The sequence below is a fragment of the Balearica regulorum genome, chromosome 25 (assembly GCF_011004875.1).
Source record: "Balearica regulorum gibbericeps isolate bBalReg1 chromosome 25, bBalReg1.pri, whole genome shotgun sequence".
NCBI classification, from domain to species: domain Eukaryota; kingdom Metazoa; phylum Chordata; class Aves; order Gruiformes; family Gruidae; genus Balearica; species Balearica regulorum.
In genome coordinates this window covers 2,631,069-2,646,533 of record NC_046208.1, presented here as the reverse complement: position 1 = coordinate 2,646,533, position 15,465 = coordinate 2,631,069, and the positions used below count along the sequence as shown (strand labels likewise).

The 15,465-nt window shown below is 50.2% G+C and overlaps 1 protein-coding gene across 5 annotated transcripts; it reads right to left on the bottom strand.

Annotated features, from left to right (window-relative positions):
• Nucleotides 1-322: 322 nt before the first annotated feature.
• Nucleotides 323-14,718, bottom strand: CD34 (CD34 molecule). Of its 5 annotated transcripts, XM_075775753.1 has the most exons (9): nucleotides 14,271-14,595; nucleotides 8,936-9,013; nucleotides 8,762-8,890; nucleotides 7,752-8,038; nucleotides 7,559-7,636; nucleotides 5,019-5,166; nucleotides 4,679-4,719; nucleotides 3,759-3,923; nucleotides 323-2,360 (listed from the first exon to the last, which is right to left on the bottom strand). In XM_075775753.1, the coding sequence occupies exons 1-9, from the start codon at nucleotides 14,347-14,349 to the stop codon at nucleotides 2,169-2,171; spliced, it is 1,197 nt and encodes a 398-aa protein (XP_075631868.1). In that variant the 5' UTR covers nucleotides 14,350-14,595; the 3' UTR covers nucleotides 323-2,168. The 5 variants fall into 5 exon arrangements, with proteins under 5 accessions (XP_075631868.1, XP_075631867.1, XP_075631871.1 ...); XM_075775752.1 differs by having other exon boundaries at nucleotides 8,762-9,013; nucleotides 14,271-14,718; XM_075775756.1 differs by lacking the exon at nucleotides 323-2,360 and adding an exon at nucleotides 2,481-3,376 and having other exon boundaries at nucleotides 8,762-9,013; nucleotides 14,271-14,599.
• Nucleotides 14,719-15,465: the final 747 nt, after the last annotated feature.

Below are 15,465 nucleotides of genomic sequence, written 5' to 3'. Positions count from 1 at the left end.
GCACAGACCCCAGCCCTACAGATCACTCCACGATACTGGAGTCTCACTTATTTATCTAGGAAATAGTTGAGCATCTTAAAACATCAGAAAATCAAACAAACGAGGTTTAAGAGCGTGCTGTACGTCACTTGTCCTGCAAACGTTTCTGTTGAAAGAAAGGGAAAATGTGCGCAGAACAACAGAACAAGCCACAGCTTTTAGTCATAGTGTTTCTGCTGGGAAACAACCTCTCTGCGAGGCGTTGTCCTCTCATCGTGCTGGCACATGGTGCAGCCAGAGCCACGCGTCCCGGTGGGATAAACACGCTGCTGTTCCAAGGACACAATGGAGAAGCTGAATTTTAATACTCTTTTTTTTTTTTTTTTTCAAGTGGGATTATTTACAATGAGATTTGGTAGAAGCAATTCACACCAAAACAAAGAAAACCTGAAATATTTTAAACTGTGTTTAAATGACTCGTGCACCCATGCAAACAGCCCCGGCTAATGATGGATCTTGCTGTCATAGAATTATAGAATTGTTTAGGTTGGAAAAGACCTTTACGATCATCCAGTCCAACCATTAACCCAGCACTGCCAAGTCCACCACTAAACCATGTCCCTAAGTGCCACATCTACGCTTTTAAATACCTCCAGGGATGGGGACTCCACCACCTCCATGGGCAGCTTGTTCCAGTGCTTTATTCTTTTATGTTCCAATGTCACTCCTTTAAGCACTGTACCAAAAAAAAAAAAAGCCTTCCCCTCCGGTGGTCACCTCTGAGAAAAGGTTGCGATAAATTCACTACTGAGATGGCAGATCAGCTTTAAGGGCCATTTTTTGTCCTTATTTCAGGTGTGGAGGTTGCTGGTGGTGCCAGCAGAGATTGTGGCGTGAGTAAAGTCTGCGGAACTGCAGCCTCTCGTGGTCTTGCACCGTCGACGCCGGGTTTGCACGACAGCAGCTTTGGCTCCCTGCGGAGGAGCTGCGCTTGCTCGGGACTGAGCACAGCCCTGCCCCTGGTCCCTGCCTCTCACCGAGCTGCACGTAGCGCAACCTCAGTGATGCGGCTTGCAGCACCGCTTGCCTCGGGAGCAGGATCAGCGCAGAGCTAGGTAGGACCTGCTCCTCCTGTTAGGATTTTGGTGTTGGCCTTCACTTATCAAAGGGAAAAGACTTCTTTTTGTTCATGCACCCACTGCTGATGCAGAGGGAGAAACACCCGTAGCAGAGCCAGGTTTCTGTCTAGCACTCATCCCACCAGGAGCCCTTTGGCATCTTTTATTCCCAAAATCCTACCCTAGGCGCTACCCGCACGTGTCGGGAGGGAGGGCGATGGGACTGCCAGCCTCCGGCGTCCGCAGAGCCGTCTACAGCCGTATCAAATGTTCTCCGTCTCACGCAAGTGATTTTTTTTTTTTGCTGCCTCTGCCTCGTCAAACGCCATCTCCAGTCCCTGACATGAAGAGACCGGGGAAGATTTTTTTACTCTAAAACAACTACATGCGTACTGGTAGGATTGAAAAAGAAACAAGTTTGAGGTCTATTCACATTTCAGCCTTCAATTCCATGTGGAAAGTTTTACACGGCGCTTCAGCAAATTCTGCTGGAGTAGGAAATAACTAAAGAAGACCTAAAGCACAAGAAGGGGGATTAAATGCCTGATGTTCTTAAAAGAGGAAGAAATGCTGCAATTAAACGTAAAGATGAGATAAGAAAAAAACCTCTGTTAACCAAAATTATCTGAAACCTGAGAGGCTTTTGTCACTGAAATCCCAATTTAACTATTTTAATCAACCTAACACACTGCCCCCAAAAATTTTGGTTGTTTGGAGTCTGGCTCAAGGCTTCTGTAGCTTCAGTCTGCCTCTGCTTAAAAGCTGCTCAGGGCTAAGGGCACTTGCATTTCTCATTATGTTCTTCCAACAACAAAAGCAGAGAACAGCTGCGAAAGTGTCTTGTGTGGTCAATGGGAGCAGGAGGAGGAGGAGGCAGAGAAGCAGGTCTTTGGCAGCTCTGGCGCTTAATGTGCTTTAGGCCGTTTTTGAAGTTCTTCACAGAAATAATTGTAATAAAAAAAAAAAAACCCCAAAAGGTCTGCAATTCCCTAACTGTCCATAGAAAACTCTTGCCCTCCCTTGTGTCTCTGCTCCCCTCTCAGTTCGCGCTAAGGATGCACTTCTCCCGGGTCACATCTCGGTGTCGGCAGGGCTGTGCTGCCTGGCTGAGTGGCCGTTTTTGGAAGACGCTTGGCCAGTGCCGTTCTCCTGAGTCCCTCCGTTGAGGTTTGGCTTCTCCTGCAGCTCAGGTTGCTCTTGGGGGGGCATCATCAACATCGTGTTTCCCTGGCTACCATTTTCCGTGTAATACGGGTCTTCAGCCTAAACAGGTACATAAATAACAAAGGCAGAGTTAAGGAAGGGAAAGGGCTGACAGCAACCGGCTTTGATTGCGGGCAGCGGCTTGGCTGGCTGCCTGCGCTTCCTGGACAGGAGGTACAAACAACTGCAGGCATGGGAACCTGCTCTCCCTGATGAGAAGGGCAGCAGAGGGCCTGAACCACGCTGTGGCAAGATCAAACAAGAAAACCAGCCAAGGACTGCATTTGTTTCTCCTGGACCTGAAAAGAGAAGCCATCAGGTTTTGTTGTTTTCTCATAAGCAATTTTAGAGCTGACCCTGCCTTGGGTTTGAAAAGCTACCCTGTGCCAGTCCACCTTTCCCCTTTGGCCAAGTAAGAAGCACCATTGAACGAAAGCTATGGAAATTGCTTCTTTTCCTTTCCCTGACCTTCCTCCTTTCAGCCTGTAAATAGATGTGCAGCTCGCAGCAAGGTGCTAGCAGATGTGCAGCACTGCACTCCAGCAAATGCAAAGACATGCTGCTGGGCTTGTTACCAGTGCTGCTCTAACGAACAAATGCCTCTGGAGGACCCAGAGCAATAGCAGAGCTGCCTCCGTCCCCCACCACGATAACTCCCCATGTGTCAGACCGTGGCAGGTCCGATATAGCACTGCAGTGGGTGTTGGTGGTCCCGGCTGCGGGTGGCGATAGCCCCGCTCCTTGGTTGCTCAGCGGCATCCCGCACGGACACAGGCTGCTGAGCTTCCCGCCCGCCCCGTCATTTCGCTCGACCCCTTTGCTGACACCCTCGTCCGTGGCTGCGAGATGGGTGTGCTGGACACATCACCCCTAGGAACTGGATTTCTCTTTCTTTCTTGATATATTTTATTACCATCGCTTGTTAAGTGAGGGGAGAAATAGCCTTTATTACAGCATTGGTACAAGACAGACATATAACTCGAACGCAGCGAATGGAAACTTAAAGTGTGTCACTTTTAATGACAAAGTCATAAGGTTTCGGTGTCTCTGAAGGGGTCTTGCTGGATGAGTTCTTACTGCTGAGCAAAAATAAGTGTTAGACCTAGAAGTACGAGTGAGAAAGGGGCAGTTTTCCCACAGGAGCAATCAGCTAGGAGTTAATTTTAGAAGGCAAGAGAGGTTTCCCTTCACCCTGTACGGTCTGGCCTCCCTGCTCCTGCCCTTCGCCTCGCCCAGGCTGACCCAGCCCCGGGTCACAACTCCCCGCGCGCCGGCCGAGCCGTCCCGTCGACCTGGGGGGACACACACACAGGCTGAGGGTACCGAGCCGCAGGGTGCGGAGCAGCGCCCTCCGTGTCCCATCAGGCATTCCCCCCCCGCCGCTCCTACACCGCTCCGGCAGTGCCTGCGCCGCCGGGCTCCTCTCTACCTGCTGTTCTGCCATCTATAAGCACTGACCAGCCTTTCTCCCGCGGGGCTCCAGCTCCGCCGCTTCATCAGGAAATATCCAGCCAAGCCCAGGAACGCCAGCATGAGTCCACATGTGACCAAGGCGATCAGGGTCTTCTGAGAAAAGTCCTGGTGGTTCTTCACGCTCCCCTGTTTAAGGGATTTTATTCCAAACTGGAAAAAAAAAACACCAAAGAGAACCGGGAGTCTGACAAACAGGAAACATATGCATCTGCTGAACAGGCACCAGGCTTAAAACAATGCTGCTCTTCACCTCCTTGTTAAACTTCGCGTAAACAAAGCTGAGCTTTGCTACCCAAGCTCCTGAGCTTTGCACTTGCCCTGTGAGCTCTCGCTTCCTCACGGTCCCATTTCCATCCTAGTCTCTTCTGTGGCACAGTGAAATTTCCTCCCTTGGACAAGAGTGCTCGGGCCCCGAGACTTGGAGCGTGCATCTGAAATATCTCTGCGCGCTGCTGTTGCAGCTCTGTTGGCTGCCATTTGTAGAGGCACCTGGTGCTCAACTTTACAAGCTGATGGCAGCTTCACTGGAGTGTTAAGAGGAGGAATTAATTAATGTTAGCGTGGTACCTTGAAGAAGCAGAGTGCCAATTACATCCTAAGAGTTATTGTTGGGAATCTAGTCCTTTTTAAAGAAAATACTACCAAATTTTACAGTAACTATATTTCAAGCGTTTCTGCCTTCAGTGGTTCTATTAGTGCTCTTACGGTGCACCGCTGCCTCGCTGCCTGTCTGGTGGTTGGCTCCAACCATCTCACATGCCAACACTCAACACATGCCTCCAAGACGGAGGCAGGTTCAGGTCTCAGCCGTCTGCCCCAGCCTCAACTGACCATCTAAAAATCTCCTTTCTCCAGCCAGTCAGGCCACTCATTTTTTTCCAGCTGAATTTGCTCAAGGAATTTACCTTTGCCCAGTGAGACTCCTGGAGTATATCTGTAGCAGGATCTGCAAGGTTTAAAACAGGAGAGGCACATTACTTAGAGGGTCATGCTGCAGCTAACGCCAGCATTGAAGAGTCTGGCCATTGCTGAAGACACAGGAGCCGTGAGCCCCTTTGCTGCTCTGGAGGCAACGCCATGGCTCCTTGGAGCTAGCAAGACCCCAGAAAAAAGTCTCCTCCCAGGCTGTAACTGAGGATTTGTGTCCCACAGCCTCTCCCCACGAACGGTCCCCTCTCCCGTTGCCCACATCCAGGTCATTATCTAGCGGTATCAATGGCAGAGAAAGGAATTAGCTCAACTGACCTCTCTCACCGACGAGGATGAGGAGCATACAGTCACGGTCCACCTCCGATTTAGCGAGTTTAATCTGGCAGGGGGAGGGAATGTGGTGGTTCCTCGTTTCACATATTGCACTCCATAAGTCCGATCCCTGCTCCTCTAAAAAATGTTTCTGCAAAATTTTCAAACAAACAGCCATTGAACCAACCAAACCAACTAATTTTCCATCTCAGCTATGCTGATGATGCTACTGGAAGTGTCGTGCATTCACCCTTGGTGTTTTGGTGGCTTCTCTGTGCTGTGCAAAGCTGAGCAGAAGCAACAAGAAGTGACAAACAGTGCTGGGCTGGGTGTCAGCCCTTCACCTCCCGTCTCACCACTGCTTTGGGCCCCAGTACCAACACCTAGAAAATGGAGATGCTTACTTCTTGTCTCTTAACTTAATGAGATTAAATTAAATGAAGATATTTTTAGCAATTCTTGCAAATGGCATTTAAACAAAGCTAAATTTAGGATCTGAATTGCATGGCAAGTCCCTCCAATTTTTGGACTGAAACAGCTGCCTGAAGAGCCCTATTGTTTCAGAGTCCCAGGCAGGGGCTGGGAAAGCAGGGAAATAACAAAGAAGCATTGAGCCTTCCTGTTTAGGAAATGTCTTCAATGTTTTTGCTAGGTTGCTGATCAAAGGCTAGGTAAAAAAATACAAATTTCTCACATTTTAGAGCTGAACCGACTCTTGGGTGGAAGAGGAAGAGGAGTGAGGAGCCGCAGCCTTTCCCTTCTGCGGGCCAGTTTCTGTATCACACAGGATAGGCTTTCTCCTCGAGTCTATTTTCAGCCGCAGCCAGGCTTGGAGACAGAGCCCACAGTTGCTAAAAGCCGTTATCATCAGCTTCCCTAACATCCTCCCAGCTGGGGACATCATCCGAGCTGTGGCAGTGCCTGACCTCTTGAGACAGAGACCGGCTCCAGCTGAATCCCGTGTCCTGCCCCTACCCTCCACTCGCTCCCGGGGAGGTACCCACCAACGTGGGGCTGCGAAAGAGGAGAAAACCCTCTTGCCCTGGAGCATCGTGCAGAGCCAGGCAGCTCGGTGCCTTCCCCTCGTTGCCTTAGAATTGCCTCAGTATTGTGCTCGGACCGCCACATCCTCTTAACATACAAAAATGCAGAAACTTATCCATGGGAGAATAACAAACAAATCATTTTCAGCTGTTTCTGTAGAGCTTGGCTTGGGGTGAGAAAGGCCAAGATGGAACAAGAGACCCAAGTGTGTATTTTCCTTTCTCTGCTGTGGAAAGAACTCATCGGAGTGTCAGAATTTCCCTTTGCAATTAGCAGCGCTGGGTGCCAGCGTATTGCTCATTTGCTTTGGGAAAGGCCAGCAGGAAAGCAAGACACGGCACGGTCCCTCCTATCTGCTCTCCTCGCAGACGTTCTTATCTGGTTCCCAGGTTCAGCGGCTGCTGAGCCTGAGCTGGTTTTTCCCACTCGATGATTACTTGGGGTGGAGGCTGGTGGGGTGAGAACTCCCAGAAAAACACGGTTAGAAGTGGGGCAGTTTGACTCCTTTCACACGGAGGGAGGCTTAAGAGTTTGTGCAAATAGATACGACTCTGTAGGATATTTTGTACGTTATATACGCAGCCGCTTATGTATGTGCAGGTATGTAATGCACGCACGACGCGTACAGTCCCTGTGCCCAGGACGTGCCGTTGCCCACTAGATGGCATCGGTGCAGTCCCTGTGAAGAGGAGCAAGTCTAAATGCCATTTCATCGCCACTTTGCAGAGAAAAGCCAAGTTAAGAATTCACTCATCCTAAGTGGTGGCAGCACGGCTGGCCAGCAGAGGTAAAATTAATCATTGTCATGTTATACCCAGGGCATTGCCAAACCCGCTGTCCCACAAGATCCAGCACCACCTGCCCTCTGTTGCAGGTTGTACCTCCTGCATGAAAGGTTTCTTTCCTCCCACCCGCAATAGCGTCTCAGCTGGACCCTCTTCTGTTTTTACAAATGCTTCACTTTTGGCGCACGAGGCCGAGGGCAGTTACAGAGAGCCTGGGATTCCCTTAGGAGTCGGTGCAGATGGGGACACTGAGCTGCTAGCTGTGCTTCTTCAGGTGCCCTGTTTTCTTTCCTAGGGCAGTTGGCAAGACAAAAAAAGGCAATCGCCTTCCCAACAGGGAAGAGGAAGAAGAAGAACAAAGGCAATTTCCCGTTAAACATGGTGGGAGATACTTTAGAAGCTAAACTGACCCCAGAGCTTAATCATGGAAAAGGAGGTTTTATGCAACCAGGAGGTGGCATTTCCCCTGGGACTGCTGCGATCATTCCCACCTCCGTCAGTTTGGCACAGCTCAGATGCTGTGCCCCAGGGGTAACGGTGTGAGCTCCCACCCCAAACCGACCCCCCAGGTACGGTGGGTGACCCCATCGCTGCAAGCCTGAGAGCGCTGCAGGAACCTGCCCTCAGCTGTTTGCTTGCAGCCCCCCCCCCCCCCCCCGCATGTCCCGTCCTCCCCCCCTTGGAGACACGTGGCCACCCGGGGCTGCAACTCACGCAAGTGCTGGACTCGTTGAGCTGCAAGCAGATGGCTCCAGTGTCACTCAATTCTTTGACATTGTGGCATGTGATGAGCTGGAAGGGAAAAAAAAAACCCACAGTGGTGGTATCGGTGAACCGTCGCGAGGTTGTGAGACAAGTCCAGTCTCCTCGAGGTCCCACAACCCGCGGTGCCCAGCTGCATCCTCACCTTCGGGCTGTCCCTGCCTGTGTGCAGCGGCGTGGTGGCAGTCGAGATGGAAGGATGCTCTGGGGTAGCAGGAGAGCTCCGGATCACAGCCGGCGTGGACTCTGGGGCTTCTGGTGCCGTTCTGGGTTGTGTCACCGGGCTCTTGGCTGTGGAGGCCTCTCGGCTCGCGTGGTCTGGGTCCAAGGGGGTGACCGGTGGCTGTGTGGGGGCTTGGCTGGGCTGTGGGCTCTTCTGCTTGTTGCTGACCTCCAGGGACATGCGGTTGGTTGCCAGGGACCCGGCTGCAGCTTTGGTTTTGAAGAAATGCAGTGAAAAGGATACATGAAAAAGCTTAAGTCCTCTAAAATCAATGCGTGGCATTGCGATGACTGAAGTACAATATTGATTTGTCATAGCCAGCGGTACCAGAACGTGTTATTGGCTGTATAAGAAATGTGCATTAGACTTGCTTCAGTTACCTAATTGTTACATGCACTTTATAATCTGTTTACAATGGACTAATTTCCTGGGCATACGCTGCACCACAGCAAGGATGCCATTGCCCAACCTCCCCTGCATTGCCCTTGTCTCCCCCTTGACCCAGAGCCTTCAAAAAGATTTACTGATTTCAAACAGCGTAAGAGGATGGCACCGTACGTCTGTGCACGGGTCCCTGCTTCAAAGCCTTTCAGAGCCTTGGCCTCTTATTGGAAAGGCTGGCAGACCTCTTACAGGTGCTGAGCAAAGAATAGGTATGTCAAGATAAAAGATTAATGAGCATTTTGTCCCATCAGCTCTTGGCTGGTTGGCAAAGGATGGGTCTAAGCCGCTCGTCCTGAAGCCAGCGGCGTCAGGCTGCCCCAGGTGGGATTTTTTTGGGCAGGATTAAAGCTTTTGACCACCAGGCTCTTCTTTGAGATCACAACTCATGTACCAGCGAGCGGTTTCTCAGGCCAATCTGTACCTGTGCACTTAATAAATCTGATGGTTAATACAAATGCTACTGGGAATCACGGGAGGGGAGCGATTACCGGACGTCTCTGGCGTTGGCTTGGCACTGCTGGGGGCTGCGGTGGCTGCGGTGGCTGTGGGGGCTGCAGTGGCTGCGGGGGCTGCGGTGGCTGCGGTGGCTGCGGTGGCTGCGGGGGCTGCGGGGGCTGTGGTGGCTGCGGGGGCTGCGGGGGCTGTGGTGGCTGCAGGGGCTGCCGTGCTGCTGCTGACTTTCGCTGCCGTGGGCATGGCTGTCAGTGTGGAGGTGTCTGTGGGGCTCCCAGAAACTTTCCCTGGGGGAAGAGGAAGGTGTTAGGGGGCTGCCGTCCCTCCCACCCCAGCTCCGAGCCCCTCCTGCCCCCAAGGGTCCCTGCGGGCAGGGCAGGGAGGGGTTAGCTGCTTTCACAAATTCACTTTCTTCTTGCCCCAAAATGGCAGGCTGCCCTAGAGCTCAGGTGGGAGAAGCTCCGAGACTGAACATTTCGGCCGGGCGAGCACCAAAGTTGGGTGCAGCCCTTGCAGAGGCCGCGCTGGAGGAGGACAGGCTCGTTTCTGCCCTCATCCTGCCCGATCCTCGGGCTTACCGAGGGATGCACAAAACTCTGCACAAAGCTGAATTTCATAGTAGTTTGGATTTATAATCCTTGGAGGAAAGACTCAGGCCTTGGAAGAGATCGTTCGTGCGCCTCAGGAAAAATGAGTTGGATTTGCAGTTGCAGGCACAATCTCAAAGTAAATAGAAACATTCCCATTGGCTTGGGATCAGCTCTGACTCATGAGCAAAAACATCTTTGGAGGTAAAACAGAATGTTTGGAGAATGGTTTGCTGTTCTAACCTAAAGTTTATATATTGCTTCCTGGTATGTTACAAAGATGACACTTCCAGCTTTTCCTTCTGAAATGAACTATGTGAGTCAGTGAAAATGCATCTCTTCCCATCTCTTAACCTTTTCTATTCTTAAGATCTATTTCCACTTTTTACAAACAGCTTCAGTCTCTACTCCAGGGCTGTTGCTGTTTAAAATTCTTATCCAGAGACTGAAGAGAAAATCATACAAAAATACGTTGTTTCATTTGTATTTCTGCCCAGGGGAGCCCGAGCTCCAAGAAGAGTTACTTCATCCTTCCAAACAACCCTTCGAGATGGAGCAGCACTGACAGGTCCTGACCAGCCGCCCAGCACCAGCGTCAGGGCAGCGGCTGGGCTGAATGCGTCCACGGCCAGTTAAACACGCGGTTGTGTGTTGTGCACTGCAAGTATCGTGCACCGCAGCACTGTCCTGGCAGGAAATTTTTCTGAGTTGGGGTGTTCGTACTTTGCTGGATCAGGTCCAGAGAACATGGACAGTTTATGAAAAGCGAAAGCTGAGATCACCGCCGCTCACTCTGGCAATGGGTGACAGCAGGCAGAGCTGCTCGGCTGTTCCTGCGGCCGGTGGGTGGTTGTAGCGGAGGGTGCTGCATGGGGACAGCACCCCAGCCCAGCCACCCGTGCTGGTGCATCCCAGCCCATCCAGCCCATCCAGCCCATCCATCCCATCCCATCCCATCCATCCCATCCCATCCATCCCATCCACCCCATCCATCCCATCCCATCCCATCCCATCCCATCCCATCCCATCCCATCCATCCCATCCCATCCCATCCCATCCCATCCCATCCCATCCCATTCCATCCCGGCTGGGCTGCAGCTGCTCTGGGCGTTGGAGCACCGGGGGGAGGCGGGGGCCCTGCCGAGGGCTCGGTGCAGGTGTCTGGAGCTGGGATTTAGGTTCTGGCACGGCTTTTATTTAAGAAGGGAGAAGTTTCTTCTCTCCAAGATAATTCAGTTCCAACTGGTTAAATCACCAAGTTTTTCTGACGAATTTTAACAAATCAAAAGCAGGAGGCATGACTGCATGCCCAGAATAATGAGTAGCACAAAATTAAATCCCCGCTTGGCATGCAGCTTTGTGTTTGCATGGACATTAGCAGGAAACTTTACATCACTAGAACAATGCAGCGCCTGGATTTGACCTCCCCAAGTGCCACAGCCACCCAAGCACCTTTGAACTATTCCAGATGTTTGTAAAGCACCAGAGGCATTTCTAATCAAAGTCTTTTCACCACTGAATATCATAAATTGAAACCTGGATTATTGCTCGGTGTAATTTGTGAGAAGACTTGTCACATAGTATTTCTTTTTCTTCCCTTTATTGTAGCATATGCAGGCACTTTTATAGAAAACACAGCTAAGATTTTTGAAACCTTAGGACTCATGAGATAAATAAGGATCCAGATGTGAGCTGGATAATCCACATGTTGCTCAGCTAAAGTGGGTCATTTATTGCACCATACATTTTTACTAGCTTTGCTAAACCTCATCAATTTGTTAGTATTAAAGATTTGAGAGTTTAAGCCAAGCCATATATTAACTTCGGAGAAATCTTCACCTGGTAGTGCTAGCACATACAGGAGCAAAAGCATGCAGATGTATGAAGGAAACCTGTACTTCACAGTACCTGTTCAATTTAGCTGTATCTAGCTTTTAAAAAGTAAATGCCTCTGATTTTTAAAGATATTTTAATAAGAGGGCTTAGGAAGTATCTCAGCTCAAATGGAATGAAAAAAAAAGGCAACAATATAAATGTTAAAGTAGTTGGCTTGGTCCAACACTCATCCCTGAGCACTAAACCATAGAAGGCAAAACTCTGCGGTGGCAAAGGCTCAGGAAACAGGGGAAAAGTTTCCATAATTTGTGCCCTGCTCTGCACCCGCGGCAAACTAAACACGGGGGTTTCTCCTCCGCACCTCCATCCCTGCGAGGTGGAAGGTGCGACCCACGGGGGATTCCCAGACGGTAATTGCACCTCCTCTGCCGATACCAGCTGACAGACGAATCACTTGGTAAACCTTTTGGTAAACCTTTTGGTAAACCTTTTGGTAAACCTTTTGCTAAACCTTTTGGTAAACCTTTTGCTAAACCTTTTGCTAACTGGGCGCCTGCATCAGTGCTCTGACGCAGAAAGCCTGTGCCAGGAGAGTTTCTCGAGCTCTTCTGTGCGTTCAACAAAGTGTTTTTCCACGCTCAGCCAGCGCACCAGGAGGGCTGTGGCTGAGCTATGGCACGGTGGCACGGCTGGTACCCAGCGCCTGCGGCAGAGCGGGGTAAGGAGACAGGGAGCAGGAGCTGGGAAGCTGCAGCCAGCCCAGGCGTCGCGCAGCGCAGCGGCTCCTCCGAGGGCTCCAGCCTGCATTACTCACGCCTTTCCAGTTTTACTGCTCTCAGCCATGTGGCAGGAATTCAAGCGGGTGGAGCCCTCTTCCCTCTGGAAATATCTGATAAAACCCCCTTCCCTCCCCCTTTTCCTTCTCTCAGGCAGGATATGGGTGTGGGGCCGCAGTCACGCAGGGTGCACAGGGCAGGGGGCTGCGGGGAGCCCCCCGAGCTGCCGCCCCAAACCCCAGCTGCTGGACCAAGGGTTTCCTTGGGCTTGGGGCCCCTCCGGCAGCTGGGGAGCCCGGCACCTTCCCTGGGACTGAGGTTGCTCCTGGCTTGAGCAGTTACGATGTGCAGTCCTCTAAAGGACGTTGAACTCAAGTGGCTGTGAGTTTTAAAGGTCCTTTTTCCTTCTCAGATTTTTAGAACTTTTCTAGGTGTTGCAAAAGCAATGAAAGAAAGAAAGAAAGAAAGACAGCTTTAAAAAGACAAGAAAAGAGGGTTTTTTTTTAAAATCAAATTTGGCAGAAATTAATAAAAAAGATAAAAGATTTTAAAAAAGGTACAAATAGAATATATACTCTCTTTTCCATGTAAGTTTTGAGACAAGCACAAGACAGCTCTCCACGTGGTTTATCAATACCCAATTTTGCCACTGCAAACCGCTCGCAGCATCGTGCTGCACAGGCAGAGGGTTCTGGAGCAGCCCCGCTGCATCGTCCCGCTCTGGGGACCAGGGACGGAGGTAAACCTCTCCCACGCTCATTGCAACTCAGCGGTTCCCCAAAGGATCAGGCAAAGCCCAGAACTGATCATTTTCACAGGCGAGTCTCCCCGTGAGGCTGGATGAGGCCGCTCGTTGCTCTGGAGTCAGACTGCGGTTAGCAGCTGCTCGGTACCCAGCCTCCATCCTCCCCACACCGTGTCCACACGTGGCCTGCGTAGAAGACCTGCAGCTGGCCCAGCGTGGCACGGGGTTTGTTGGGTTGGGTTTTTTTTTTTTCCCCCCTGTAAAACACGTGGCTTTAGCTGAAGGTGTCCTGGGGTCAGGCGGAGGCCGGGCATCCCACCCTCGGCAGCGCTGCCAGGAGCCACCCTGAGCACAAACCCTCCAGAACTGGGGTTTCCATCAGGAGCTGCACAACCGAAACCTTCGCTTAATTCACTCGGACTCCCCAAAGAGGTGAAGAGCATGCAGAGCCCCAAGGATGGGCTCCCTAATTTTGGTCTGCTCTGCACAGCAGCTACATTGAACAGTAATAAATCTCCTCCACTTTCCAGCAAGCGCTAATAAAGCACTGTAACATCCTGCAGAAACGTGGGGCATTGGCTGCGCCGGCAAAAGGAATGACATTTTGCAGCATTAAACCCCCTGTCAGCCGGTAGCTTTGTCTTTACAAAGGCAAAGCTTTTTATCACTTTTCTATCACTTTTGCTTTGTACTACAAGGAACTCAGGTTTTGCATTTCAGGTAAACACTTTTGTCTTACACCCTCGGTCGCTGCTCACTTCAGCCCAGCCAGACACTCCTGAATTTTATTTCTCTCAAATAAAACTGTTCTTTTTTTCCTTCCTGTGAAATTAATATAGACTGGAGGGTCAGACCCAACGCTCGGGTAAGCAATGTACCTTGGCAGCAAAGGGAACATGAAAGGAGCACCGTGAAACGGATGAACAAAATACAGCAAATTCTTTCAATAGATCTAGTCGCTCACATTCATGTGAGTAAGGAAAAATTACATTTGAGGAGGCACCCGCAGGTTCCTGGCTCCTGTCCCAGCGCACTATGCAGCACACAGAGTGCTGCTTCACTTTTTTTTTAGTCCCTTTTTATTACTTTATGGTTGTTGGGTTTGGGACAAAAATGATAATATTTCCGTAAAATATAACCCTTTAAAAAGTACTACCTAGAGAAAGTCTCTGTATTATTATTCACTTTTTCATATGATGAATATTTGAAGAGCTGGGATAGGAGATTTTAATATTTATAGAGATTAATTTGATTATCAGAAAATGTTTAGTTCCCACCAGAAAACAAAAGTAAGGCTAATTTACACCAATGCAGACCAAGAAATGACTTGAACTGTGGCTGCACTCTGCAGTTTTGCAGTTCTCTGCGATATTATAGGGAGCTCTTACATCCTGATCCCTCTCCTTATGCAGTGCTGTTCTGTAAAATGCCACTGCAGCGTTCCTTAGGAGAAATTACAATCTCCACTAAACACTCCTTAAAATGCATCCCCTCCAGCTGCTCTTTCACAAGTCATAAAGAAGTTGCCCCGTGCACTAGTCTCACGCCGCTCTCCTGCTCGGTGCTTGTAACCCCGGTATTTTCTGCAGTCAATACTCACCAGACAACTCCACAACACAGAACGCAATCCAGAAAAGCTGCCTCCACGTCATTATTTTTAAACTTCCCAAGAACAGCATTCCTGCTCGCAGCTCCCACTAACACTGGATCTGGCTGTGACAGCTCTTGGGTTTTCAGTCCTGCAGCGGCTCCGAGCTCATGTAGCTTGGTTTTAGTTCAAGCCTTTGAGATCACTCGGTTGTGGGGTGGGTTTCTCTTCAGGGGTTGTGCTTATGGTTCAAGACTGCGAGGTGGAGTTTGTCCGATTTGATTTCCCAGTTTTATATAGTTCATGGCAACCTCGCTATCACTTAGGTAATTTTCTCCTCCCCACTTTCCTGCCAGTGCTTCAAAACAAACAAAAGAGCAGCCCTCTCCCCAGCAAAGGAGCCCAAAGCCTCGCTGGGCTTAACTCTTTCCTGAGAGCTGCTCGCTTTCCCCTTTCAGCGAAGGCAGGGACACAACGTGCTCCAGCTGGAGGGAAGGCTTGCAGCGGAGTGCGCTGCTAAACTTCTCTTAAAGTAAAGTAAACACAAGCTGATGAAGGCAAAGTGGAGAAACCCCGGGTCCAGCCGCCGCCAGCGAGCTCCGTCCGTGGTCCCAGGGAAAGGGGGGAACTCTGAAAGCGGACTTCAGAACCTGAAATTTTCCCAGCAAATTAAGCAAGGAACTCAAGGATGCAAAATCATCACTGACCTGAAGAGAAGCAGCTCCTTTAGCTTCACTAAATTGACTTCGGTGAAACAGAGAGCACGAATGAAATGGTTTAGAGAGGGTCTGGGGGAGAGAAAAACCCACAGGCAAAAACTTCTGCATAAAACCTGGAGCAGAAGAGGGACTCGAGACTAATAAATAACTTCCTGGAGCTCATTTCCATTACTAACGCATTATAGAAACGTGAAAAACAGTGTAGAAATACCGACATGAGTTTTATTACCAGGCTGAACTTTACCAAGTGGAAATGGTTGGCCCTGGCTCTCTGGTTCTCCAGAGGTTGCCCCCCAGGCGCAGTGGGACCGGCGCTGGAACCGGCAGGACGAGGGATGCTCTGCAGCGGGCAGCAAACAGGGCTGAGTGAATACAGCCTGACGGGGCCTTAAGAGACATCAGTATCTCCAAAATTATTAAAACAAAAAATAAATTAAATTTCTTTTTATTTAAAATAGTTGGATGTTTCCATGTCTTGATTTTTATGT

Coding starts and splice junctions, on each gene's coding strand:
- CD34 (XM_075775752.1), bottom strand. CDS start 14,349: ATGCTGTTCTTGGGAAGTTTAAAAATAATGACGTGGAGGCAGCTTTTC. Junction 7,637..7,751: donor CAGGCAGGGACAGCCCGAAG/GTGAGGATGCAG, acceptor TTTCCCTTCCAG/CTCATCACATGCCACAATGT. Junction 5,167..7,558: donor TCAACGAGTCCAGCACTTGC/GTGAGTTGCAGC, acceptor AAAATTTTGCAG/AAACATTTTTTAGAGGAGCA.